The 27,418-nt window shown below is 32.1% G+C and overlaps 1 protein-coding gene across 8 annotated transcripts; it reads right to left on the bottom strand.

The window, feature by feature from the left end:
* Window positions 1-1,715: 1,715 nt before the first annotated feature.
* LOC146539161 (ATPase family AAA domain-containing protein 2-like) lies at window positions 1,716-27,276 on the bottom strand. 8 transcript variants are annotated; one of them, XM_085185456.1, is made up of 28 exons: window positions 26,715-27,276; window positions 26,044-26,122; window positions 24,931-25,018; window positions 24,498-24,625; window positions 23,230-23,408; window positions 22,669-22,752; window positions 22,062-22,237; window positions 21,767-21,843; window positions 21,315-21,443; window positions 20,538-20,618; window positions 19,950-20,046; window positions 19,174-19,267; window positions 18,575-18,853; window positions 18,352-18,488; window positions 17,510-17,721; window positions 17,089-17,195; window positions 16,423-16,598; window positions 15,851-16,019; window positions 14,958-15,146; window positions 14,220-14,376; window positions 13,616-13,782; window positions 12,993-13,141; window positions 12,447-12,464; window positions 11,432-11,616; window positions 11,006-11,136; window positions 10,444-10,637; window positions 9,711-9,790; window positions 1,716-8,948 (listed from the first exon to the last, which is right to left on the bottom strand). In XM_085185456.1, exons 1-28 carry the CDS (start codon window positions 26,805-26,807, stop codon window positions 8,734-8,736), a joined length of 3,870 nt encoding a protein of 1,289 aa, XP_085041582.1. In that variant the 5' UTR covers window positions 26,808-27,276; the 3' UTR covers window positions 1,716-8,733. The 8 variants fall into 8 exon arrangements, with proteins under 8 accessions (XP_085041582.1, XP_085041579.1, XP_085041580.1 ...); XM_085185453.1 differs by having other exon boundaries at window positions 11,006-11,157; window positions 26,715-27,270; XM_085185454.1 differs by having other exon boundaries at window positions 11,006-11,157; window positions 23,230-23,399; window positions 26,715-27,269.
* Window positions 27,277-27,418: the final 142 nt, after the last annotated feature.

Raw genomic sequence — 27,418 nt, 5'->3', positions numbered from 1 at the left:
CTTCATTTATATTTTTATCTTCAGTCATAATAAAATCATAACAACTTCTCTTTATTTAAATACACAACTTACACATTTGGTTTCATATTCACATTTTTACTATAAATTCATAATGAATACTACCGCTAACAGATTTTAGAAGCATAAGCTAAATTCGGCAGAAAGTAAGGAACGGAGTGTCTTAACACTAGATTCCCTCTGCCTATCCTGTTGTGTGCAGGTTACAGCGTGAAGCTGATTTTGAGCTAAATCTATAACATTTTATAAAGAGCTGTGAAGACAATTTAACATTGAACGATGCTACTGTGATGCTGTTAAGACTTGACTGGAAGGGTTTATATGATATACCCCATAAAAAGGATTATTGAATCCTTAATTGTTTTGTCGTCTGGTTTAGTACAAAGCACGAATTCAAGAAAAAGAATAGACATTAACAACACTTTGGTTGGATTCTGTTACCCAAAATGGGCGGAAAGTGAAAAACGATAAAAAAGTTGTAAAATCAACTAATATTTATTAATACTTTTGCTTGGAAATTTTGAAGTTGTCTATTTTAATAAAAAGTTTAATATAGAATGCTGTATGTCAGTTACCTACAGGGTTACTTGGTCACGTCAGGCCTCAGATGTTAGATATACTTATTACAAGATTATTATAGTAATATATTCATTGTAATGAGAACAATCGAACCACGATAAATTCTCAGTCATTAAAGTTCAAAAGATAAATATTTTTTTAGCTTCACCGATGTATGCCGCCTATAGCAAGGTAAGAGGGAACCTACTGTTAGAACATTTAAGACAGCGAGGCTATGAAAATAATGCATTCCCCAGAGTGGAAATCGAACTTGCAACCGCTGCGTTTACAATTAGACGCTGTACTGCTGCGCGACCGGCATCTACTACTTACTTTTCTATTTATGAATAGAAAAACTAATTCATAACCATAAAAAAAAATAAACAAAAATATACCTTGATTATTTTTTACGCAAACATTACTCACAGAAAAGCTCCAAGATCGTTGTGTGCCAGCCTATCCCTGGTGTTTAACCCAACTGACGTCCTGGGAAGCGATGGTTGAAACCACTGAGGATATTGAAGGTCGTGCAAAATAGAGTCAAAAAATTTACACTAGCAATAGGCAGGTAAAAGATAAATCAGTTAGTCTACTATATTTTTTTAGTAGTTACAACCACCGATACCATAAAAAAGTATTCATGACATAAAGTAAAATTGATGGTTGTTGATACTTGTGGAATTTACCAACTTGTGTTAGCAAAATGAAAAAAAAATATTGACATTGGAAAATTCATTAATATAACACACAATCTGCACTTTGTAAAAGTTTTAGCTTTACATTGTATCCTGCACATAGCAGGGTAGGTAGAGGAACCCTGGGAGCCTACTGTTAAGACATCCCATTCCCATTCATATAATTCCATTCTCCACTTTAAATCGTCCATTTTTTGAGGCATTGTATGTTGAGTGAAGTCAACACCGCGTTTTGCCTCTTTACTAGTGCGAGGAAATGAAAATATTAATTATTTAACTTGCTCGAGCTAGAACTGAACACACAACCTGCTGCATTTACAGTCGCACGATTGCGCCCCTGCACCAAAAGGCAAATCAAGTTTTTTATACGCCAATAACCAATTTGAAATCAATTTTTGAAATTCAACTTAAAACACATTTATAAATGAAATAAAACCCAAAACATCGTTATCACATGAAGGCATACCCTTTTATTTTCAATTAAATACAATTTTATAAATACAAATTTTATTAAACTAGCAAACGGTGGATGCTTACAATCTCCAAAACACGAAATTGAGCAAATGCAAGCAAGATTCATTAGAATTAGGTCATCTAGACACACTTGCAATACCAGACAATGGGCTATTCACATTTTATTACTCGCCTCCGCTATTACAATCAAATCGATTTAACTATTTTTAATCGATGCACATTATGTATTTGTTGAATTTAATTTATTTCCTTTTTTGTTGTCTACAATTTGTCGATGACATTTATTTTTTTACTTTTTATTATACATTTAGAAATTCGATGCTATGTCAAAGTGTGATTATTTATTGAAAAAAATCAAATTTAAAATTTTAAGTTTCATTAAGTTTAACTGTTAGCAGATTTTCACTTATATTATAAATTATGTAACTAAACAACTGCATTTGTGCTAACATTGATTAAAACTAAATAAAAATAAAAAAAAACCTTAGCAATAAAGAAAAGTTAATTTCTAATCGAATAATTTAATAAATACACAACTCTACCATCCATATCTAGTTTAATTATTTTACATTAACTTCCAAACCAGTACTGTTACAATTTATATAGACAACATTATAAAATCAAAAGAAAAGTTATTAAAACTTAATAATCTATCAGAACGTGGAGAAAGCCATAATTAAATGGCAAGGGCCGCAAGTTCATTACCCGACGCATACAAAACACGAATTGTTCGTTGGGCTACCGGCGGATTGCAATCACCGCTCTAATCTCGCGTAATCATGGGAACATATAAACTAATTTAACTTTTATTCTTTTCAAATTAATTTTAAACTTTTCATTTTATTTTAATCATACTTTCCTCTGTTATTGCAAGTGTTGCCACATTATAAATACATATAAACTACAAATTCGTTTGAACTGTTCAGAGAAATTCGATGTTCTAGTCAATTTCAGTTGTAACGAAATATTTTCTTTTTTAATAAAATCTATTTTTGCGGAGAAAAACAATATAACAATCAACTCGATCATCGAATTCCTTTTTAATCGCCATCCGATACGATACTTATGGCAATTATATCTTAATGACATATACAATATATGAATATATATATTTGATTCCTATTCGGAACGAGGTAACTATTTTCGTATATAATTTATGTGCCTTTATTCCATATTTATCACACTGTTACATTTAAGTATGTATCCACACATCCATATAATTAAAGGTTAACATATTAATTATTTAATACCCAAAAAGTGATGGAAATAGTGTTTTTAGAAAGAAATAGATAATAAATAAAATGATAAGGTCTTTAAAAAAAATGTTTTTTTTCTACAATCAATGGGTTAAAAACAAATTATTAAGCAACAATATTCTCCAAGATAGTTAAGTACATTTTTTAACAAACTGCTCAGTTTTAAGTAATAATATCAAAAACCTTTTCGATCAATTTACCGATAAATATTAATATTAGAAAATAAAATGGCGACGATAGTGAAAAACTAAATTGTCTACACAGTATGTTTAGATTGCAACTCTCAATTTCCACACTAACGAGACAAGATTCTAGATGTTTCGATACTAAAAAAAGAAGTATTATTGTGATAACACTATGAAAGAGAAAAAAAAAGGCAGCCAATTCATCGACGCCGTGCATAACAAAGTCGGTGGAGAAAGGTGTGTAAACATATTTGAAACAGACCAAACAAAAACTCTTGCAAATAAACTATAACACTCATCTGATGTCTAGGTTTTGCATGGAGGGTGGAGGGGGGGTACGCGGCACAAAAATGATTGGACAAAAAATTTCAATAGTCGATGATTAAATGCGAATTTGAAACTTGTGAATTTTTGCACAACTTTTTGCGTAATTCTTTTAAGTAGGCTATTCTAGCGTTAAAATAATAAAACGCCCCACCACGGTGCACGTGTAAAAAATTGCTGTGACAGTTATAAGCAACCATGAGGTTTCTTGGTGATTTTTTTTTTTTGTAGATTCGTCGATGTGTAAAAAATGTTCAGCCAAGATTATCTTTTAGCTACTTTTGTACTGTAACTGTTATTATGTGTATTTTATATTCAACGAATTGATTATAACTTAAATGTTATAGTTTAACCAAATGTTAAGAAAAAAAAATATTTTAATTTATAAATAAAAAATGACAGGTTTAAACAATAAAAAAAATGGAGTGATGAGATAAAATAACTTAAGTTATTAATGTAAAATCCAAGCTTTACACGGGCAGTCGGAAAAGAAAAACGCGCCTTTTATCATGTTAACAAAATAACTAAGAATTTTGAAATGAATAGGTGCAGTAAAAAATAGACGAGCGAATATTATAACTGTCGTGAAACTTTGGAAGCCGTATTTATTTAACATCAGAGTATACTGTGTAGTTAGTACTCCACATTTAAGTAACTTGAGATTTCTATTTTGTATTTTAAGGACATTAAATCAGCTTCTCGCTGTACCCCTTACACAGCAGGGTAGGGAGAGGGAACCTGGTGTTAAGACAGTCCGTTCCTCACTTTCTGGCGAATTCTGGAGGCTTTGCGTGTGGAGTGGCAGAACTCAACTCCGCGATTTGCCTCGACACCAGAGCGAAGAAATGGAAATATAAACGTAAATAAATATTTCACTTCCTCGAGTGGGGATCGAACCCACAACCGTCGCGTTACAGTCACAGCCTTGTGCCGCTGCGCCACGAAGGCCTTAAAGACATAAAAGATGAGTTTGCATTAAAAGATATTAAACATTAAAAAAAAAATACTTTCTCTTAGAGATGAATGGGATAACGTTCGACTTTGATATGTAAAAAAGGAGATAATAATTTTTAATATTGATATGAGATATTTCGCGAAACCACATTAACTCGGACACAGGTAGAAAGGCTATTAATATATAATAATGATTAATAAATATCGATATTTTTCATAAGCCCACTCATTTAAGAAAAACAGTCAGATATTTATAAATATCAGCCTTTGTAAGAGGATATATTAGTGGCAGTGTTCAATAGTTTAAATTCATTGAAATGGCGAGTAATTTATGGGGAACTTAGAAAATTAACAAAAAAAAAATTGCATTTATTGCTATCATACAATAAACAATAGCAATGCAATCCTACACAATAATTGTTAATTAATAAAATATAAGTGATTATTTATTAAAATTATTTAAATAAATAGAATTAGTACCATGACATACAAAAACTGTTAGTATTTAATTGGAACCTAAAAAGCCAAATTGTCTAAAGTCATAAATTTTCACAACCTTTTGTGATTTTCTTTATTATTTTTATTATAAAATTTAACAGTATCTTACGATATAATTATTATTAATATTTCATTGTTTACATATTGAGGCAGTTATAGGTATTGTTACAATATTTTAAAACAAGAAATGGAAAAAAAATCGAATTTAAGACAAAATCTAATATGGCGGATTTAATCATATATTTAACCTTCATGTTATTAACATTTTCATTCATTAACGATGACTTTAAAAGACAAGTATTATACAAACAGGCAAACCACACTTTGGACACATTATATTGTGCGTAAACATTGTTTATTAATATACTTAGAACTACTATAGAAGGAATATTTTTTAAAATGAGATTCGAATCTGCACTTAAGTGCGTTTTCATTATTACTTAATTTATAAAGTATAGCATATAGGTAAATAATTTTTAGAGTAAGGATTGATTATAAATATTAGCATAAGTAAGTTATTTACTATTTTATAGAATAACATCCCTTAACATATTAATCATATAGAAACAAATAAAGCAATCTCCATTCAGACTAATATAAGGAGAATGAAATAAAACGTGTTCATAAGAATTCGTGTAGCTTTTGAACGTTTATTACTGGGACTAGACTGTCGAGATATTATTAAATTAGTATGTATTAGATAAAATAACGAGCTTCTCGTTGCCTCCATAACAGTGTAGGCAGAGCAAATCTGGGAACCTAATGTTAAGAGATTCCTTTCCCATTAAGACACTTCCGTCGAATTGCGTCTGCAACATGTGACAACACCCAGCTGCGTCTTGTTGCCAGAGAGAGGAAATGAAAATATTAAACACTACATTCTCCCGAGTGGAAATCGAACCCACAACGGTCACGTTTACGTTCACTCGCTTGTACCCACCCTTGCGCCACGGCGGCCACAAAATATAAAATATCGAATAATTATAAATAGACGCTATTTAAAGTAGACTTTGAAAAAAGGGATATTGCTATACTTGCTTGTATATCTCTATGATAATCTATTTTTCTCTCAACATATTGAATGAATTAAGTATATTTGAAGTTTAATAAACATTTTAATTGAAATTATGTTGATTCAATTAAAAAAAGATCGCTTAATTATATTTAAAAAAACGTAATAATTTGAATGTAGCGGAGCAGGTTCAAGTCCTGCCACAACGACAATGCCACAATTTTTTTATACTTTTTAAAATATTATTTAATTAAAATGTTTTCTATTTTTTTCGGAGTATAAACAATTCATTCTTAATCAGTAACACACCTTAACTAATGTTGCCATATGTAAAAAAAATCCAAAGTGTGTACAATTGTTCCACCAAACCCTCAAAAACATTCACACCTAATGGCAATATGAAAATAAATAAGCGAATAATTATTATGAAATATGAAATGTATTTACACCACACTTATCACAGTCCTGGTACTAGTTTGACAACTAGTCTGACAATCAATTTGGCTATTTAGGTAATCGACTTACATTCCTTAAATAGATAAATAATCAATTAAAAATATTATGGTGATATCGTATAATTAATCGATAAAAACTTTTAAAGAGATATCGAATAATTAAACGATTAAAACTATGGAAATATTGAAAATTAAATTTTAAAAAAATCAAATCGACTAACTAACGGTAAACAAAACAAAACCTTACTTCTCGTATCTTATCTACAACATATAATATAACATTAACTTTTCTAAGTAAATGTTCCACTTGCCATACAAATGGAATGTTCAAACAATCTGCCTGACAGCCTTCTGTCAAAATGTTTTAATGTTTACTACGAGTATGATACTGGTCTTTTTGCTTAATAAAAACTTTGGACGGCTTTGGAAAAGTTAAAAATCCTAATCTATTCACATGTAATATAGCATTATAACGTGGACTGTGCGATTTATTAATATTGGGAAAACCAAACTTTTTTTTCAAGTCTTATGCAACATTCTGCATAAAGCAGGTTACGCAACAGAAACCTAGTGTGAAGACACATCGTTCCTCACTTTCTGTCCAATTTTCGAGATATTTAGCGTGGTGAGTAACGGAACTTAAAGCTGCGATTTGTCTTGTTACCAGAGCAAATAAATGAAAATACTTCATTTCCTCAAATGAGATTCTAATCTATAACTGCTGCGTTTGCGGTAAGACGGTGTTCCGCTGCCTCACAACGACCTCAAAGCAACGTGATATTTATTTTAACACAATATCGATAAGGCCTGCCTTATTTTTTTTATATACTTTTAAGAAACGAACCGCTCAATCCATATTATACATCCATTAAACAGAATGACACAGACAATAAATTCACGTTTTAGGAATACAATTTCAGTACTATTGTCGGCACTTACTTGACTATTATTTTGTGTTAATAAATAACATTGATTGAAGAAATTCTAAATAACAAATTATAATAAAAACGACCAATTTACCAAATATCAAAGTAATCCGAAGATATTAACAGAAGAAAAAAATATAATGAAATTTAATAAAACTCCATCAATCAATGTTAATTTCGTGCACATTATTTATACTTTTGACATGAAGGCTTCCATTTATACAATAAAATATGGACGACCAATACATATGGACCGCTTAGGTCCTATACTAGGGCGTATCGCCATGTTTCATACAACAATTACAATTACTCCTGTATTATCCAATAAAGAATACACATCAATCGTTTGGTGCAACAATGACGTAGTCTACGGTTGGCCACTCGTGGCCAGCCTGAACTTGGCTGTAAATGGCTGCGCAGATTGGATTTTAGAATTTTGCTTATTTTTAATTATTTTCTTCAATAAAGAACAATCCGCAAAAGTACAGGAAGCCTAACTCCAAGATAGAAGAAGAGAAGGCACGACTTGTTGACCATACTGTATTTGCACTTTTTAAAATATTGCAGACGCAAAATGTGTAAAATACTCTTTCTACACACATTACAATACTTATTTTGTTTTCAAAAAAGTACAATTACGTCATTGTTACACTAAATGAGAAATATTATCTTCATCTTAATATCTTAAATAAACCACTTCAGGAAGAGGTAGAACGAATATATGCCAATGTAAGGGCCAAATTAAATTTTAAAGGAGAAATTGTGTCCTTTATTAGGATTCTTTTAAGTCCCATATCCAAGTCTGTCTATGAGTATAACCACAACTGTGATACATACCAGAGGATAAAAGAAATGTTACTTTTTAATTAAACATACTTCAGCACAAATAATCATTTTTTTTCCTGTACAATCATCTTCTTACCCAAAGACAAAAAACAAACTGCCAAGGTAACTCCTATAACCTGTTTTAACATTACTCAATATAATATTATGGCCATAGATAGAATATAAGTGATAATTATTTTCGCTATGCCAAAAATTTTAACATATGCTTCATTAAAAATTACCATATAAAAGATAGACATAAAATAACGTAAAAATGAGTACAGGGTTTTCATCCAACCTTCAACTTTTCAAAACAGTGTGACAGCTCTAACGCACTTACTAACATTATTGCATAGCACAATTGCATAGCAAAAGAAGTTACTGACCTGTCAATTTCACATTTCTGACAATTCCTTTTACTTTGACATCACTAACATAACTCTCGAATTACCTCCTCCTCCTGGTACACAACAACGGAGCTGTCCATTCAACATTTCCGTCAATTCCTTTTACGATTTGACAGTTGCTAGTGATGTCACCAAGAACTGTCAAATTACCTCCTCCTCCACTGTAAATACCTATTCACGATCGCCTGCATGTGTTGCGGTAGACGCCCTCTTTGAAACGATTTTGCGTGCGATGTCACTGCTGATGATAGTTGCGCGTACAATTCCAGAAGGGCTTCCAGACCAATGGAGCGAAGCGCCTTGGCGTTCTTGTATAGAATGTTGTCTAATTCAGTCTTGTTTATCAGTACTTTGTCTTCGTCTGTAATTTGAAAGATGATTATTATGATTTGTGGAAATTTTATAGTATTAAACATTTTGAAATTAACTTATAAGATATCTACAAATTCTAAAATGTCAATATTAGTGTCCTGCACACTTTGTGTCCTGCACAATAATAGCATAGTCGAAATTTTCGTGTTGTGTCGCGGAACTCAACGCTTCTTTTCAGAAAAGGAAAATGAAAACATTTAAACTCTCAATCTTTGCAATTATAGTCAAACCCTGTACTAAGAGGACCTCAATTAAAAATCAACGTGTTTACCAATTTTTACGTTAAAATGAGTGACAGCTGAAAATCATGTTATACTATCTAATGAAATTATAAGATTTAATTTTGTTTGTTAGATACACTTATACAAGTACATATTTAAATGAAATGCTTATTATTCAAGTTACAATTTATATATTTACTTAAATTTTATTTATATTGAAAAATATTGCAGTATTTTATTAAAATTAAACATAATGTAAATAATATATAAGATTCAGATCATTTCTAAGAAGTAAAACATTTTTTAAAGTGTTGAATACATATCAGGCAAAGAAAAAAGATTAAGTACCATAAATCATGATACTATTACTTATAATAGTATAACAATTACGACGTAGATCGACAAGAATGTATGGCTTAATTGCCAAAGAGCGCTTGAACAGTTTGGCCCATACTATGTTAAAAAAAAATGTTACTAAAAAGAAAAATAATAAAATTTTAGTATGAAAAAATCTATTCTAAGTCACTCACCTCCACTAGACGCCTCTGGACCTGAACTTCTTTTCTTTGGTGATGGTTTTGTTGGTGATTTCTCTGTAGACTTGGCAGGACTAAAACAGGAATATACAGTAATTTAGATACAATAATCTAAATATAACACTTTTTCGTTTATAGTACAAAAATAAAGCTTTGAACGAAATATTAACAACCAAACTAAATATTGTGTGCTATATTAAAAACAATTAGAAGCCCTCGTAGCGCAGTGAAACATAGTCTTTGGAAAATTATTATAACTTTAAGTATTTTAATTTTCCTGTTCTGGTAGCAAAAGCGCGGTGTTGAGTTCTGCCGCAACCACGCAATATCACGAAAATTGGAAGGAAAGTGAAGAATGGTGTGTCTTAACACTCACAAATTACAGCAACTTCAAACTGTCTAGGATTATTCTTAGCCATAGTTTTTAACATAACTCATTAAGAATATTTGGCCTAATTGGCTAACACACATCAAAAATATTTAAGAGAAGAATAATTGTAATCCTTATCGAATTATAATCTCAAACACAAGTTTTTCAATATGCTGACAACAGCATATTGAAAAAGAAGTTACTTATTACAAAATTCACCTATATTAACTTACACTGCGAAATACAAAGGCATTGTCGGTTTGTGAGGCAACACAAGATAAGGTTCCCTCTGGCAACCCTGTTTTATACGGAATACAGTGTGAAGTTAAAAAAATAATGTAAAAAAATAACAAATACCTCTCAATAACATGATTAATCTGTGAATGTGAATTAAAATCGATTAAAGAATCATCATTCGCGGGTCTACGTAGCGGGGCGTCGTCGTCCGATCCCGACGAACTACAGGAGCCATTGTGCAAAGGCGTTGACGTTATAGGTTTATTCTCTTTCGACTCCTCGTCTGTTATCGCCATTGATGTGTCTTTGTAGTTCTAGAACAAATGGATATACACATTTTAATATTTGGTGTGAAGTTTAGAAATTATAATTAATTAAAACCACTAACTAATATGTTGGTATGTCTAAATAAAAAAGGAGCAATATTAACTAAAAAAGAGAAAAACAGGTGTAATTATAATTTTCGTTTTTTCTATTAGATTTTATTTGTTTGGGAATTATATGGGACCATCTCATGAACTTATAACGAAAAAACTAAAAGATATCACCAATTTCACAACCTAATAATGAATTATCAAAAGCATATCATAAGAATCTAAATCAGTCAGTTTTAATTTAATTATAAAAGTTTGTCTAGCAATAAAATATAAAATAGTTTTAATATAATAAAAATGTAATATACCTTTTGCGTAGTCTTCTGCCGCTTTACAACCAAACCTTTGGACCACGCATTAATTCTCCTTCTCTTGCGTTTTGCGGAGTGAGCCTCATTTTTTTCTCCGTTCTGGGGCGTCCTTACTGTTTTGTCATTTACTGAGGAGTCGAAACCTTCAGCTGTTAGAAAATTGACATTGTCATATTTAATAATTTAGAAAAAAACTCTTTCCTTACAGAGTTTTTTGTTTTGTTTTCTTTTAAGACACCCTGTCCCCTAGAGACATTTATAATTATATAATTTTAAGATAATATAATTTTAAGAGACATTGTGCGGAACAGCTTAATAGTAAATTTCTTTTAGCTACCACGCTATATGCGGGATGCAACGTGTAGCTAAAAAACAAAAAAAAAGCAAACAAGGGCACATAAACAAAATTACAGAAACACTTACGTAAATTAGAAGCAGTATATATAAAATCGGGAACATCGTTGTCGGCGTCGCCCTCTTCCTGGCGCCGCCGCGCTATATCCTGACATTCCAGCTCAAAGTCACTGTCCATCTCGACATCTATGAGAGCGTGGGCATGGTCGCGGAGAGAACACGCCTCGTGACGTATTTGTTTATCCGACGACGTCCTATTAATGAGAGTATTTACTATTATAGAATATTTATTATATATTATTATAGTAGTACGTTCGACGAGTCGTGGCCCCTAAAGTGTTCAAGTGAAAGTGTTCTGAACTTTTGCGCACTATCCATACATATGCATTCGGGAAGAAAAGTAAGAAAAATTCTAAATTCAAAACTGCGCAGCCATTTACAGTTAACTTCAGGAGGGCCACGGCTCGGCCATATTATTTGTACAATTTTTGTTAATATGTTTATCTGATGTCTTGTAAATGAGATGATTTAATTTTTTGGATAAATATAGCAAGGAATAAATTGTTATATGGAAATATAAAAAATGTAATGGATATAAATACATTTTGTTTCAATTATTTCAATTGATATATTTAATTTAATTTTAATTTAAAAAAAAAACAATAATTAATTATTAATAAAAACAAAACGAATCGGCGTTTCAGTTTCAATTTGCAAATATTTTCAACTGCTACAAAAGCAATATTTTATTGTCAAGTTAGCACATACAATCTGTATTAAGATCTTATTATGACATTATTAAATAGTATAAAATATATACTTATATAGTACTATTTTATTCATAATATGAATCAAAATAACCAGCCAACACTAAAACTCATACATTATGCTCATAACTAACATGCAAAAAAATATCAATAATATTTTTTTAAGTTTAAATTATTTATGTACTATAAATTTACAAAAGGTTAGAGGATGTAAATTCAGTACATATAACATAATTATATATTTATTTTACATAATAATAATAATAATACGGTATTTCACGCAAAACTACTAAATATTGTGTTAAATATGTTCATACCTACACATCCCTCTAGCCCTTTGAAAAGCACCAGGAAATATGGAAAAAAATGTGACAAAAATGTTAATTAGGTATAAATATTATATATGTACATAAAAATTCTGTAAAAAAAACGGCGGCGACGATGATGATGATGCTGATGATGATGATAATGATGAATACAATTGCAGTTAATGTCCTGATATTAATTAGTTTAAATGAATGATATTTTTCAATAAATTGTCAAAATGTTAAACATTGAAGTTTAAATTGTGCATAGTATAAAAAAAATATTTTTATTTTTTTTACGTACTAAAACAATTCCTAACATTGGTCAATAACAGTAGTATGCCCAAAATAATATAACAGAAAAAGCATAGAAATGTCACAACAAAAGTTATTAAGAAGAACAATTTTATTCTTAATCGAAAAAACAGTATAACATTGACAATTTAAAACTACATTCTCTCACATATAAATAAAGAGTAAAAAGAATAGTATAACATTGACAATTTAAAATGCCATCTTCCCACATATAAACAGAAGGTAAACAAGTAACTTTCATACCTATCCGGGTTATATTCCAAGGCATTGGCGCATATCAGGTCTACGTCATCTAAGAATTCCTTAGCACAGTTATACTTGTGCATATCTACTTTAGTCATCATTGTTTCCAAATCCATGGGCTGTTTTATTATGCCTAGATAGTCTGTTACCTTAAATAAAAAAGGACACACATATTTATATCATTAATATAAAAACATTAAATAGAATAAATTAGGTACATTAAGTTCAAGAGGACGATTGGGATCAATGTATAAAAAGTATTAAATATAAATATAAGTATTAAATATAACCAAGGAATGTGTGACATTGTTGAACTTTTATCTATACTGTCTAGAACATCATTTACATTACAAATATTTTTTCAGAACAAGTAAAACATTATCACAATCCGCCTATAAAAACTAAGTAAGTACATAATAAGTTAAGAACTGGTATCTAATATATTTCCTGCCCGGCGGTATGATAAAAAATGTAACAATAAAGCATTGAATGAACGAATACATATACAATAAAAAATACAATATTAGTATTTTTTATTCATAAAAAACTAACTTCAATGAAAGAATGTATATAAATATGTAAAATGTATATAACTCAATAAAAAATATATCAGTTATAATTACCTCTTCCAAATCAACGGGCTTAGTAAACTTGTAAAAGCGCCTATTCGAAGCTAATTTCCTGCAAATATCACGCAGGAATATCCTCAATTCTCGTAACTTGTAGTCTTCCTTTCTCTTTCTTCGCGCCACTTCTTCTTTACTCTCTCTCGGAGGCGGCGGCGGTGGAGCTGAACAAAAACTCCTTTAAATATAAAGGTAATATAGGGAAAAATTATAAGCATAAAATGTACTTTTAAGTTATAACTAGCATCTAATACATTTTAACTAAGACTTTTTTCGTTCAACTTCACGTTGTATCCGGTATATATCATATACTCGTATATATAAAGAATGTTCTGAGAAACTCTGTTCTCCACACTCCGACTAAATACTCGTCATTATTATCAATACTATGGCCTATATATAACAATATAATGGTCATAAACAAAAATACCTATTTAATATTCTATGTACATTTCGGTACACGGGTCGTTGCCGCCTAAAGTTAGGCATTTTAATTTTTTGACATTAGGCACCAAAAGAAATAAACCCTAAAATCTAATCTGCACACAATTTTAGAGAGGCCACTTCTCGTCGACCGTATTGTATAACTTCTAAAACTAACCTCTTGGCAGTGGCGGTGGCGGTTCATTATTCTCTATTACAGGAGGTTCCAAAGGCGCTTCAGTTATGATGGGCTTCAAAAAATTTATAACTTCAGGGGCGGTGGGTTCACGCACTCTGTATACGCAGTCTTTGTACTCTGGAAACAGTTCTTGAAGCTAGAAAAAAAAATATTTGATAGAGTACTTATATTTAATTTACTTGTTAGATTTGATTTAAACTTGAAATACATAACATAATTCTAAAATAATTTGTGGGTTGGAATCACTTAAGGGAATCCTATTGAAATTAGTATAACGACTTTTTTTAGTTTTTAGTAACGACTCAACTTTTACTCCACATCACATTAGGACGTTGTTTAACTTTACACGCGATACTCGCAGTTTCACTACTAAGCACGCAGTAGTTTTGTGTTGGAGAAATGTTTAAACACTATGTTTCCTCAACTAATTACGGACCTGTAAAGCAATTCTACGTCACGTGTAGTAGCGTAGGTAATATTAATTTATACTCGACAAACGTCCACGACGTCACAAAAATATAAATATCCACCCAAACTCAATTAATACTAGACTCTATAGTGACAAGACTGAATTTACAAATACTAGTTAACCTGAACCATTCTCTCGTTCAACCAGCTTATCATTTGGTCACTCTGTAGGTCTGCCTACTTTTCTACATACCGACCTGCACGGGCAATTTTTTGTCAGCAGGTCTGTCTACTTTGCTATATACTGACCTGTACGGGTAATTCCTCGTCAGCAGGGGCAGTAGCTAACATTAACGTGGCCTCCCCTGCAGCCCGCGACCTCCATAGTTGCAGCAGAAGAGACGCACCCGACCCGGTGCTCAGAGCACGCCACACGTCGATGACGTCACGGATGAACAGGATGCAGCCGCGGTCAGCTCGTCTGCACTCCGAGAACAGCTGGAATATTTGTTACAGCATAATTACTTTTTATATCAAACAAACAAATAATTAGATATGTATTTGTATCAATTGATTATAAAAAGAGCCCCGCCTTGTTTCTTGTGCCGGTTCTCAGGTCTGAAGCATTAACTTTAGTGAACTGATGGTAAAATGTTTGACATTAAAAAAATGAAGCATGTAACTTTTTATTTTTAATGAAATTATTTGACTTTAGACTTTATAAGGCAGTAGCGGCCTTATGCCTCAGTCTCAAACGGAAGATTCATGTTGAGGCACCAAAATATAAATTTCATTGGTTTGCCTTAAACCTGCATGTCGTATATAAATAGGTTATTTTCATTAGTCGATAGCCCGTATTCGGAAACTCCCCGATGCTGTATAGTGACTGCGATAACAACTATTGAAACAAGGCCTTGAAGTAAATTGTTATACTAACAAGTTATATTAAATTGTTTTTTTTTAATTAAATGCACATATTTTATAGCTTGAAAGATAAGGACAGATCTTTCGAGCTAATGAAAAAAATATATGCAATAATTACAACTTATCATAAGTTCCTTTTTGATTGTAACTGGATTATTAAATATTTTGAAACATTTTCTATGCAAAATTTTTTCTTTTCTAACGGTGAAAAATACCACTTTAAAATTGGTTGAAAATTAAAATATCCTATAGCAATTTAATAAAAAAAACCAACCAACCGATATAAGCGCTTGTTCCTGTGTAAAAGCCAATGCGGAGTGCAACGCCGCAACACTCAGCTCACGTACTGTACATTTTTCAAGTCGGGCTAAGAGAGCTGGCGCTAAATGGGTTTCGGCACAGGGACCTATTATTAGTAGGACGTTGGATGAACATGGTGTTGATATACTGAAAGAAAATTAATGTGAATAAGATTACAAGAAGATAAAGAGCGACGTTAAGTTCAGCCATTCAATTGGGCGGTACGAAGAATAGTGTCATATGTATAAAAAAAATTTGATCAGCTTCACATTGTATCCCGCACTCAGTAGGGTAGGCAGAAGGTACCTAGTGTTGAGATATTCCATTCAACACTTGCCGCCGCTAGTTTTTTGAGGCATTGCGTATTGAGTGGCGGGACTCAATGCCGCGCTTTACCTCGACACCAGAGCCAAGAAATGGAAATATACATTTAAATAAATAATTCATAACCTAGAGTGGGGTCGACCCACAACCAGTCGCATTTACAGTCACACTTTGTTCCCCTGCACCACGACTGGCCTCTAAAAATAAATAAATAAACCAAAAATACCTGCCAACAGTAGACAAAGTCGGTTCAGTCAGTAGTTCCGCAGCCGCCTTCACTTGAGCGGCCAATAACGGAGCACAGTACGGCGGTAAACGCCGGGCGGCGGGCGGGGCACTACGCGCACCAGCCGCAACTAAACCCCGCATGGCCGCTTCTAGATCTTTCTGTGTTACTTCCACCTGGATGGATTGACTGTAGTGTTTATAATGTGATGTATTTATAGTTAAATATTTTATTTGAACACTATACTGCTACATTTGGTAAAGCAACAAGTAAAGTTAAAGTAAAGAAAGCAATTCCTTATATTATAATTTAATGCACCACCCACCACCTTCTTTTTTTATACAATTCCATCAACCAAAGGTTACCTGGAAGAGATTGCTTCAAGCGATAAGGCCACCTTATTGTACATGTTGTTTTTGTTAATTTTTGTATATTGTGTAAAATTTTGTTTTTTTTGTGCAATAAAGTATATTGTATTGTAGTGTATTGTAATTTTATACTTTTCTCCTTCATTAGAATTGCATATTCAATAGATAAATACAACTCAAAACACAATTCCAACATAATATTATGTCATACATTTTTTTAAATAAAAAGGGTATTAATTTTAATTTGTTTTATTCATTTACTATAAAAATTCAATTGAATAAAAATTTATGTACTTACATTTTTAGGATCTATTACAAGTGCGTATTCACTGTCGTACACTTGTGGATATACTCTTTTGAGCGCTTTCAATACTGCTTCTGAACATAACGCCTTCAAATCGGATCCTAAGAGAAAACAGAATTGAATAATACATATTGGAAACTTAATAGATACTCAAATATTTTTCGTATATAAAAGATATACTAAACAATATATTACTTTTAATAACAACATTTTTTACTTGCACCCCCGTGGTCAAATTGAAATCTTTATATGTTGTATATGTTTACATATGATTACATTGAAACAATTATTCTAATGCAATTATCTACAGCATTCATTGATATATTATTTTTATTTTCTATGAATATTTTTTTACACATGCGGTAAGTAATAATAAAGTGTAATAACACATATTATTTATCTATCCATCCCTTACCTCCATATCCGTTAGTAACATCAGCTATATGATCCAAAGTGTCCTCGCTAGGCTTGGGCACCCAATGTTTAGTATAGATATTTAATATGTCCCGCCTGGCGGCCGCGTGAGGGGGCGGGAAATGGAGTTCGCGGTCGAACCGACCCGCACGTCGCAGCGCCGGGTCTACTGCGTCGAGGCGATTAGTTGCACCTATTACTATGACTTCTCCTCTGAAAAAATATTAAACGTTACCAAAATGCTTCCCTAAAAATATTAGACATAATTCTACTAATATTGTAAATTTGAAAGTTGTTGTGTACTAAACAAATTTACATGACGGTTTATATATATAACGTCATACATATAACAGTAATATAGCTTTTAACATAATAACACATACGCTACAATTTATGCGAGGATTTCATATAATTTGGCAATAATATAATAATACTAAAACAGTTAGCTAGCCCCGCGCAGGAAAGCGCATTCGATTCAAACTACACGTTAACGCGTCGAATCAACTGCGTCAAACTACATCTATTACGAACTTCTCAGATAATATTGTTGAAATATTGAGAAAATGATATTAAGTTTTTCTCAAAATTACAATATTCAATATAGCGTCTAGCCTCGCTTGTCGAGATCTATTACTAATATATTTCTAAAGATGACAGGCCAATTTAGTTTTCTGTATCATGGTAAGATTTTTTTAACAAAAAAACATTCCTTCTTTCATAAATAAATATGATATTGTGACATGAAGATGATGATGATCATATAATAATAATAATAAATTACATATGGCAACAACACATAAAGGCCACTGATTTTTTTTTAATATTATAATCGTAAAACTTTACCTATCACAAACGCCGTCCATCTCAGCCAACAATGTCCCGACCACGCTGGTATGAACCTGCTCCTGTCGCACGCTGCGCACAGGCGCTAATGCGTCAATCTCGTCGAAGAATATTATGGACGGCTTCATTTTGTTTGCCTTTACGTAAAGAAATAGTAAACAATAATATAACAACTAAATCAAATCACAAAAAAAAATATTTTGGTAACATTAAACAACATTACCTGCTGAAACAATAACTTGAGATGTCGTTCACTTTCCCCAACCCATTTCTTCAAGCAATCAGCTCCTTTCCTCATAAAGAACGCTACTTTCCTACCACCAACTAGGCTGCATTCATTCGCTAAGGCCCTCGCTAACAAAGTCTTTCCTGTTCCTGGAGGTCCATGGAATAAAACACCTTTGGCTGGTCTTGTCTTGAATTTGTCAAATAAATCAGGATACATTAGTGGGAATAGAACCATTTCTCTTAAACATTTTATATGTTCTTCCAAACCTCCAACCTAGAAAGACATAATTATATATATTAAGTTACAAAGCTATGTGATATTGTGAATATTTTTTATCTTATATTTAGATAATGAGGACAAACATAAGTCTAAAATAACCGCTAATCTAATCTAAGCCTGTATTTAACCAAAATTACAAAATAGAATATTTTAGATCATATTTATAAATGATCCAATGTTTAAATAAAAAATGTGGTTCTCACGCACTCATGGCGTAGTGCGCAAACACATAATGACACGAAAATTAAACAAAATTTCCTGTATCTAACTATATAACAATATATGGTGTAAAACAATAAACAAATAGAACTTACAGACGAAAACCTCACACTGCCATCAACTTCTATAGGCTGTATATCCCTCAACGCCCTATCAGTCTTCTTGTCGTCCGTAGACTTAGATTTTTGTCTGCAATAATAAATATGCATTAATTACTTTTTCATTTATAAATATTTTTTATCGTTACAAACTCAATAAGAAAAATCTCATTTCTCTTTAGCTGTCTCACTTTCTCTTTATAATTTCATCTATCTTTTTCACATAAATATGCAACACACATTCCTGTGAAATGTATTTTGCATATTATCTCAATTGGATCCTAAAGTCCCTAATTAAAAAAAATACTCAACTGATAAGTGGCAAAAAAATATATATTGATAATTTTCGCAATTTTGACAAAACCTGGACTCTATGCTGCTCTGCTGTGAATCCTCCAAACCTTTTAGGCTATTGTATTAGTAAAAACATCTAGGTACTAAGGTGCTGTTGGTCATGTAATACTTTGCTGACAAAAACGTATGCTGTTACTCAAATAGATGCTGTTTATAGGAATTTTAAAATTAACTATTTGTGGTTATACTTCCTGCAAGCATGTAGGTATATCCTTAATTTAATATTTTATATTTTTGCTAAATATGCAATGTAACTAGACTTAAAAGGCCCCAAACTCCACTTCCGAAGCCAAATTAATAACATTTCGTATTTCGCTGTCAGTAAAAATATATTTTTTACCAATTTCAAATATACTACACTAACAATAAACAGTAAAGATATATCTTATTAGAATTTCAAATACCGCCGTTATTCTTACCTTCCCTTAGTTTTATTTTTCATAGAAACATTAAGATCTTCTTCTGTATCGGAACTGGTGGTGCTACTACTGCTGCTACTGCTTGAGGGAGATTGCGCTGAAATATTTTCAAATGTTAATCTATAATATTTTTTTATTCTTATAAACTATACTACAGAGTTTAGGGGACCTAATACCGAGACACATCTTTCTCCACTTTCTATTAAATTTTCGTGACATTACGAGTTGAATGGCTGTACTCCGCTTGGTTACCACAGCGATAATGTGGATATAAGTAGTTTCCAATTTTGAATATTTGAGGCGGCCGTGGGGCAGCGGCTTATCCACCTGGGTATAAAAGCGAGACCTGTGGGTTTGATCCCCACTCGGATAAATAACTATTTTCAAATTATTTTCTCCCTGCCCTCATAATACACAGTTTTCTACAAATCAAAATTTAATCTCTTCAAAATTAGGCAGAAAGTGGGGAACGTATTGTCATGACACCAAGTACCTTGCCCACCTTGCTTAAAAAGCGTAAAGTTGATATATAATTATATAAAATATATACTATTATTAATTATATGACTAATAAAAAAAAACACTAACATCTTATCGTTTTCCTACGAAGTAACTTAGGTTTTCTTTCTCTTAGGCTATACGGTTTTTTTCTTAATGTAAACTTTTTACCTGAAACAATGAGATAAAATAGTTTTTAGGTATTTATTTAGTATACTTTCTAGTGTAGCCTGTTTCTGTAGGTGGTGTAATTCGAGGTGACCACCATTTCCTACTAAAAATCAATTTCACAGTTTAATAGATGAGTGAGAAAAGAAATCGAAGCTTATTTAAAATAAAATATCAAAAGACCGTACAGACCGACAACCTTAGAATTTTTCTTTCTTTGGATTATATTGTTCCCGAGTGTGCAATGCACAAAAGTTCAGAAGGTCCAAGTTCTGGTAGCCACGACTCTTCTACCGTATTGTGGTATTCTATTTGTGGTAACCAGGGAAGCATGATAATAGGAACTACTGCAGCAACTGGACAAGGGAACACCATAACAAAGAACCAGAAGTAGCAGAAGTACCAAGGAGCACTAGTTACCCATAGGATGGATCTACTTAGGCGCGAGCTGAACGAAGACGAGCTGTGTTAGTTTAGCACATAGACATAATAAAAAACAAGTTATCACAAACAGTAAAAATATATATATTCAGAAGGAAGTAAAATCCCAAAAATCAGATCTACGCAGCCATCGACGCCTACCTTCAAGTTTAATACAACTCATTCGACCGCACTTTAATTGCGAAGGACAACGAAAGTAGGGACTGACAAGGAAACAAAAGTACCAGGAGAGCAGAAGGTCCGAAAAGCACTATTTACCTCTAGTGCGGGTCTCCCTGGGCGTGAGCTGTACGAAAGCGGGCTGCGCGGTGCGGGCGCGGGCGGACCGCCGAGGCCTCGTTCGCCTCGTCAGCTCACTGCTCGACTCCGACGAAGATGATGATGATACTATAAATTAATGTTAATTTCACCCTAGTACCCTTTATATTCTTAACGTACTTACTTACTCTTACATATAATAATAGTATTAACAACTACAATAACAACAAAAATTAAACATAACAATCAACAATAAAAAACTTTATTTTTTGCTCTCTTTTTTTAATGCTCCCAAATAAACATATTACTTGATATATGTATTGTAAGTACAAATAAAAATATTAAATGATATTATAACTTCTGTCAATTCACATAAAACTAATAACAAAATTCTTAATCATAAAAATAAAAATACTCTACTTAATTCTAACATACATACAATATAGACTCACCAGTCTCTTGATGGTTGTCAACTTTCTTCTTTATTCTCCTCCCTCTCCGCCTGGTGGAGCGAGCGGGGACTTGGTTACTGTGGGTATTTATTATAATTTGTAAGAAAGGTTTTTTTTTTAAAAGAATTTTGAAGCAATTGGAAGGGTAGGCAGAGGGAACCTCTGATACCCACTTTCCGCCGAAATTTTGAGTTATTGAGTGGTGGAACTCCACACCACACGGTGCCAAGTATCTCTCATCACATTACAAGTATCTCGTCATCTCTTTTACATACTATATCAAGTATCATCAAACCTTGTACTATCTTGGTCTTCATCTTTCTCATTATTCTCATTTTTTTGCTCTTTTTTTGCCTCTGTCTCCTCAATGTCCATTTTGTCATTATCCTCTTTCACCTGTTTTGTTTCTGCGGGTTTCTTTTCAATTACAGTTTGGTTATTATCATCATCTGAATCTGAATCGGATGCATCCTGTAAAAGATAAGAAATAATAAGAAAACTGGAATCAAATCACTCTGTTCTCCGCTTTTTGATCGAATCCAACACACAGTTTTGCCAGTAGGAAAATTAAATTATTTTTTTAGGACCTAATATTATATAGCTGAAAAGTTTGTTTAGTTGAAGATGTCAAACTCAATAACTATTAAAAAATATTTTTTTATTTTTGGATGGTCCATTTATCAAGGAAGGTTGACAGACTATATATACATGATAAACATGTAAATTGTATTAATATTTATTTGTACATTATGCTTTCAGGCAGAGTTACCTCCCATACTTACAATGTGTTATATATAATACACAACATTTGTTTCTATTTGATTGTGTAATCAAATAAGATGAAGCCATAGGGAAAAACTAGACTCAATTTTAGTAAAGCATGTGTTTTTTTTCTAATTTACCTTTAATTTTGTGAACCTCGCAGAGGTTCTTCTCCGCGAGAGCTGTGTGTCTTCATCTGTGTTTGTTGGGACATTGCTGCGAGTCTAGAAACAAATATAACATTTTTGCATTTTTTTCAAACCTGCGCAGAATATGTATTTAAGATAGCTTAGGACACCCCCTTCTCACACAACACCGCTTTTTTTTTTTGAAAAGACAGACAAAGATAGACTCGTTTTTTGAAGGAGCATGCCGTATCGACCTAGGAATGCTACAGCTAAAAGGCAATTCCTCGTTATAACGGCAATAATAATATACTAAGTTAGTATATTATTATTGTCGTTGTCATTGTCTTATAGACGCCGTCAAGTAGAGTTCAGCTCCGCATATCTAATATAGCCCACATAATTGTGCAAGGCCAAGATTGTCTTCTAAAATTCATTATAGTTGGGTTTTTCACAGACAAGAGATATAAAATATTTTTAAAAAATACAGTATTCCAGACACAGATAGAGGTAATCAAATAATCAAAAGTCAAAAACAATACAAGTATTATTTTCGAAAAAACATAGGTTGCTTACAATTTTCTTAGTTTCTCTGGCCTCATCTCCTGAAGAGAATTCATCAGAGGAGCTGGTACCGGGGAACCCATACAAATCAGGATATCCCTTCACTTTTAATTCATTCGTAATCCAACTCTCGTTGAAATTGTGGTGGAGAAGCTTACGTTTACGACAACTGCGCCTCACATCTGAAATATCTTTTTATATATTCTATAAATAAAAAAATCGTCAATGGTAATAATTGTTATAGTTTATATATTAGTGTGCTACTCAAATAATAAAAATACTGCAATGACATATTATACACGCACACAATCACACTCATCACATTTTTGAATAATTTAAGAATCCAAGTTTATACAGGGTGGAAGAGGCAGCTCTTCTTTTAATGAAACTGCAAATAGGGTAAAATATTTCAAACCCAGAATTAAAAAAATTAATCAAGGTACCTCAACAGTTTAGACGTAGGATTTTTTTTTCATTTCACGATTTTAATCCATACCTGTATTTCGTGTCACGCACACATACGTATGCGACGTTGCCGCTTTGACAGGTAAGTGTGTGCGTGCCTATATTATACTTTACAAATGGCGTTTTATTTTAAAACGATAATTTTATTATTTATTTTGTTTGAAAAAAATTTTTTTTTTCCGAATTATATCAGGCTTTTATAGAGTAGTTAAAACTGTGGTTTCATTTAAAGTGGTGCTGACAATTCCACCCTGTATAGTAATTGTGTAAATTGCAGTAATATAAAAACAAGTCCAAATGGGCGAAGCCGCGTTTAAAAGCCTATATAGGGATTGTCAAGCTATTGCTGCATTACATATATACATGTAGAAAAGGGAATGAATTATTGTTCGATTAAAATTAGATGTTTTGATGTGCGTATTTTCACCCCTGCATGATGCACAAAAACACCGTATATTAATATATATTTTTTAATTAATCAAAATATTAATAATAATATTTTTTCTTTGTTTCATTGTAAATCCTTGTACAGATATCCGCAGAGGCTTAGTGATCTCCGCCGAATTTTTAAGCCACTGCGTGAGTGGCGGAACACAACGCCGAGCTTTATCTTTTCAGCAGAATAGATTCCTTAATCTAAATATTATTAGAATTAAACCCACAACCTTCTCGTTTACAGTGACACGATGTGCCACTGCTCCATGGTAGCCTCAATATTGAGCCTTATTAAGATTAAGAACACAATCTTAGTTCACCAATTGACCTGATCATAACTGCAAATGGCAAGTAATAATACTTTTAATACAAAAACTTACTATGTTGTATTGGTTTATCTTCACTGTCTTCCATGTAATTCTTTCTAGGCCCACGGTTGCGCCTTATTTTCATACTTCTGTTCTTTGTATCGTTTTCGTCAGCAAAAAACACCCTGACCTGGCGTGATCTAAAATAAATAAATAAATCAGCTTCATGCTGTATCCCGAACACAGCAGGGTAGACAGAGGGAACATAGTGTTGAGATACTCTGTTCCCCACTTTCCACCGAATTCTGGAGGCAATGTGTGTTGAGTGGCGGAATTCAACCTCGCGCTTTCCCTCAACACCAGAGTGAAGATATGAAAAATTTTACAAGAAAATAATATTAACATATAACAATTTATTCTCTCGAATGGGGATCGACACCCACAACCATAATGTTGCATCCACACCCTTGTGCCTTTGTAAGAACATATAGTGAGAACTCCATACCTCCTTGAATATTTTTCTGGCTCAGTATCACTTTCTGGAAACATTATAGATCTAGGCATTTTGATTGCACGAAGTCTGCTGCGGCTGTCTAAAAACAAAATTGTAATCAAAACTTATCCTATTAGAAAATAACAAAATATTTTTGTATGCGAAATTTAAACTTATCCTATTAGAAAATAATACAATATTAATACTAAATACATTTGTATGATTTGTGTCATATTTATCTATCTGTCACACCATCATGTTACAGGGACAACTTTTGTGACAATGGTTGAGGTTTTAATTTCCACACATAGGAAAGAATTATTTTCCACTCTCATTAATTTCCTACTTTAGTAATAAGAAAAAAGAAGGTTTTATAACTCTGCCATTCAACACATACACACAGCAGGGTAGGCAGAGGGAATCTAGTGTTAAGACACTCCATTCCCACTTTCCACCGAATTCTGGAGGCATCGTGTTGAGTGGCGGAACTCAAATATTCAACATGTAAAAAATGAGTGGTAATAAAAACAGAATGTATACGGTATGTGATAAGTCTATGTAAAATCCGTCACTTATGCTCCAATATGGGCTATGGTATCATGGAGGTGTTAATGATATGAGACATCGCATTCCTCCTTTTATTATATATTAAATTTGGTTACTTATATGCTACAAAACAATAGTGGAAAATAATTTCACAATTGCATTTGTAGCAAATAAATTTAGGATGCTGATATAGCGTGTTTACAATTGATCTTCTTTTATTTTATTTTGATTCTTAGAGTGATTCATAAATATTGGCATGAGAATGTGTCAGACATAACTCATAGTTATTTCCATTGATTTAATGTTATTTATGTAACAATAATAAAATGAGTTTTACAGCTTACATAGATTATAAATTATATAGTCTACGAACTATAAACAGTTCTGGAGGCACTTTGCCTTAACACCAGAGCTTAGAAATTAAATATTTAATATATTCATTATTTGAGTGAGAGTTGATTCCACATTTTGCATTTACACATATTACATTTACAGTCACACATTTGCACCCCTGTGCCGTGGACTGGCCACTCTACTTATAAATAAAATTAAAACACTAAACATAGTGTTATCACTCACATCTAGTTGGCCAGCGTTGTATTTTCCTAGCCACCTTATATTGACTACTCCTTAACTCCCTTTGAGACCAATTTGAAGCCTACAAAATATTCAGAAAATTCTTTAAACAATAAATCACCACTTTTTTTGGAGTAACAAAATCAGTCTTTTAAATGTATAATAATAGTTATAGTATTCCAATTATAATCAATATTTTTCTTTTGTGTTTTATTTGTAAAATTACTGTAACAGTAAGAAATTTGCATGAAACATATATGTAATACTATAGAATAAAAAAGCAGAACATAATTTTATAAAGTAAAACTTTATTCAACTCTATTTGGAAATCAATAACAATATTTATAAATAAAAGCTTATTACATGCAGAGTTTATAATAAGTATATTTCAACAGGTTTAAATCAAAATTAGAAAAAGATTATAATTGTATCTGTTTTGTTAACAGACTCAGGCTCAGACTAAAATTTAGATTTTTAAAAAGTGCATGACTCATAATAAATTACAATCTTGTATTACGACCAATAATTATAAAGCACATGCAATTACATGCACTCTTAGAAGTACTTGGAGAGGAAAATGGGGACAGGAAGTTGGCATTCATGGAGACCACCATTCAGACATAAGCTAAGGTGCATTGCCAAGAGATACGTAAAAATCATTTAGAATGTATCACCTTCTCATCAGAGACACTGCCAACGTCGTTTATTGAATAATTTCCTTCATCAACCTCCCCATTCTCTCCGTTACTACGTCGGGTTTTCACCATTGCAATGCCCGCAAGTTATGTCGTAATATTACATTCAAGCTTACAAATAGATTATGTAACAAGTTGAGAATCTTATATAGAATTAAAAAACAAAATATTAGCCACACTAGGAGCTTGAAATAGATTGTAACACGACAAAGGACAAGCGTTATCTTCCGCACATGTCGTTAGAGCGCCATGTTAAACGGATGTTCGCAATGTTCCTACGTTCACAATGAATCAAGGAATAATAAATTCGTTGATTAAATTAATAATTACACATCTCTTACCTCACCTAAGATATATTTTTCATTAAACACTAACTATAACTACAATATTTTACCCATCAAAATTATTTCTATACGACTTCACCATAGATTATACATTTTACGATTTCAATTTTCACGTTTGTGATGTTTTTATTGACAAACGTCAAATATTCCCGCAATTTTGACATTCCTTGAGTTATCAAATCTTATTATGGTGGTGCCAGCCATAAACAAAAAAAAGATGTACAATGAAATAAAATAAATTTAGATACGGTACCGTACGGTAAGTTTTCACCACAAATTCCAATTTATAAAAAAATCTCATTTATATCATATTATAGACAATTTACCATACTCGTCATT

The sequence above is a fragment of the Heliconius melpomene genome, chromosome 5 (genome assembly GCF_056956725.1).
Source record: "Heliconius melpomene rosina isolate 202511_hmr_F chromosome 5, ASM5695672v1, whole genome shotgun sequence".
NCBI lineage: Eukaryota > Metazoa > Arthropoda > Insecta > Lepidoptera > Nymphalidae > Heliconius > Heliconius melpomene.
The sequence above is the reverse complement of the archived record's forward strand: the minus strand, read 5'-3'. Positions and strand labels throughout refer to the sequence as shown.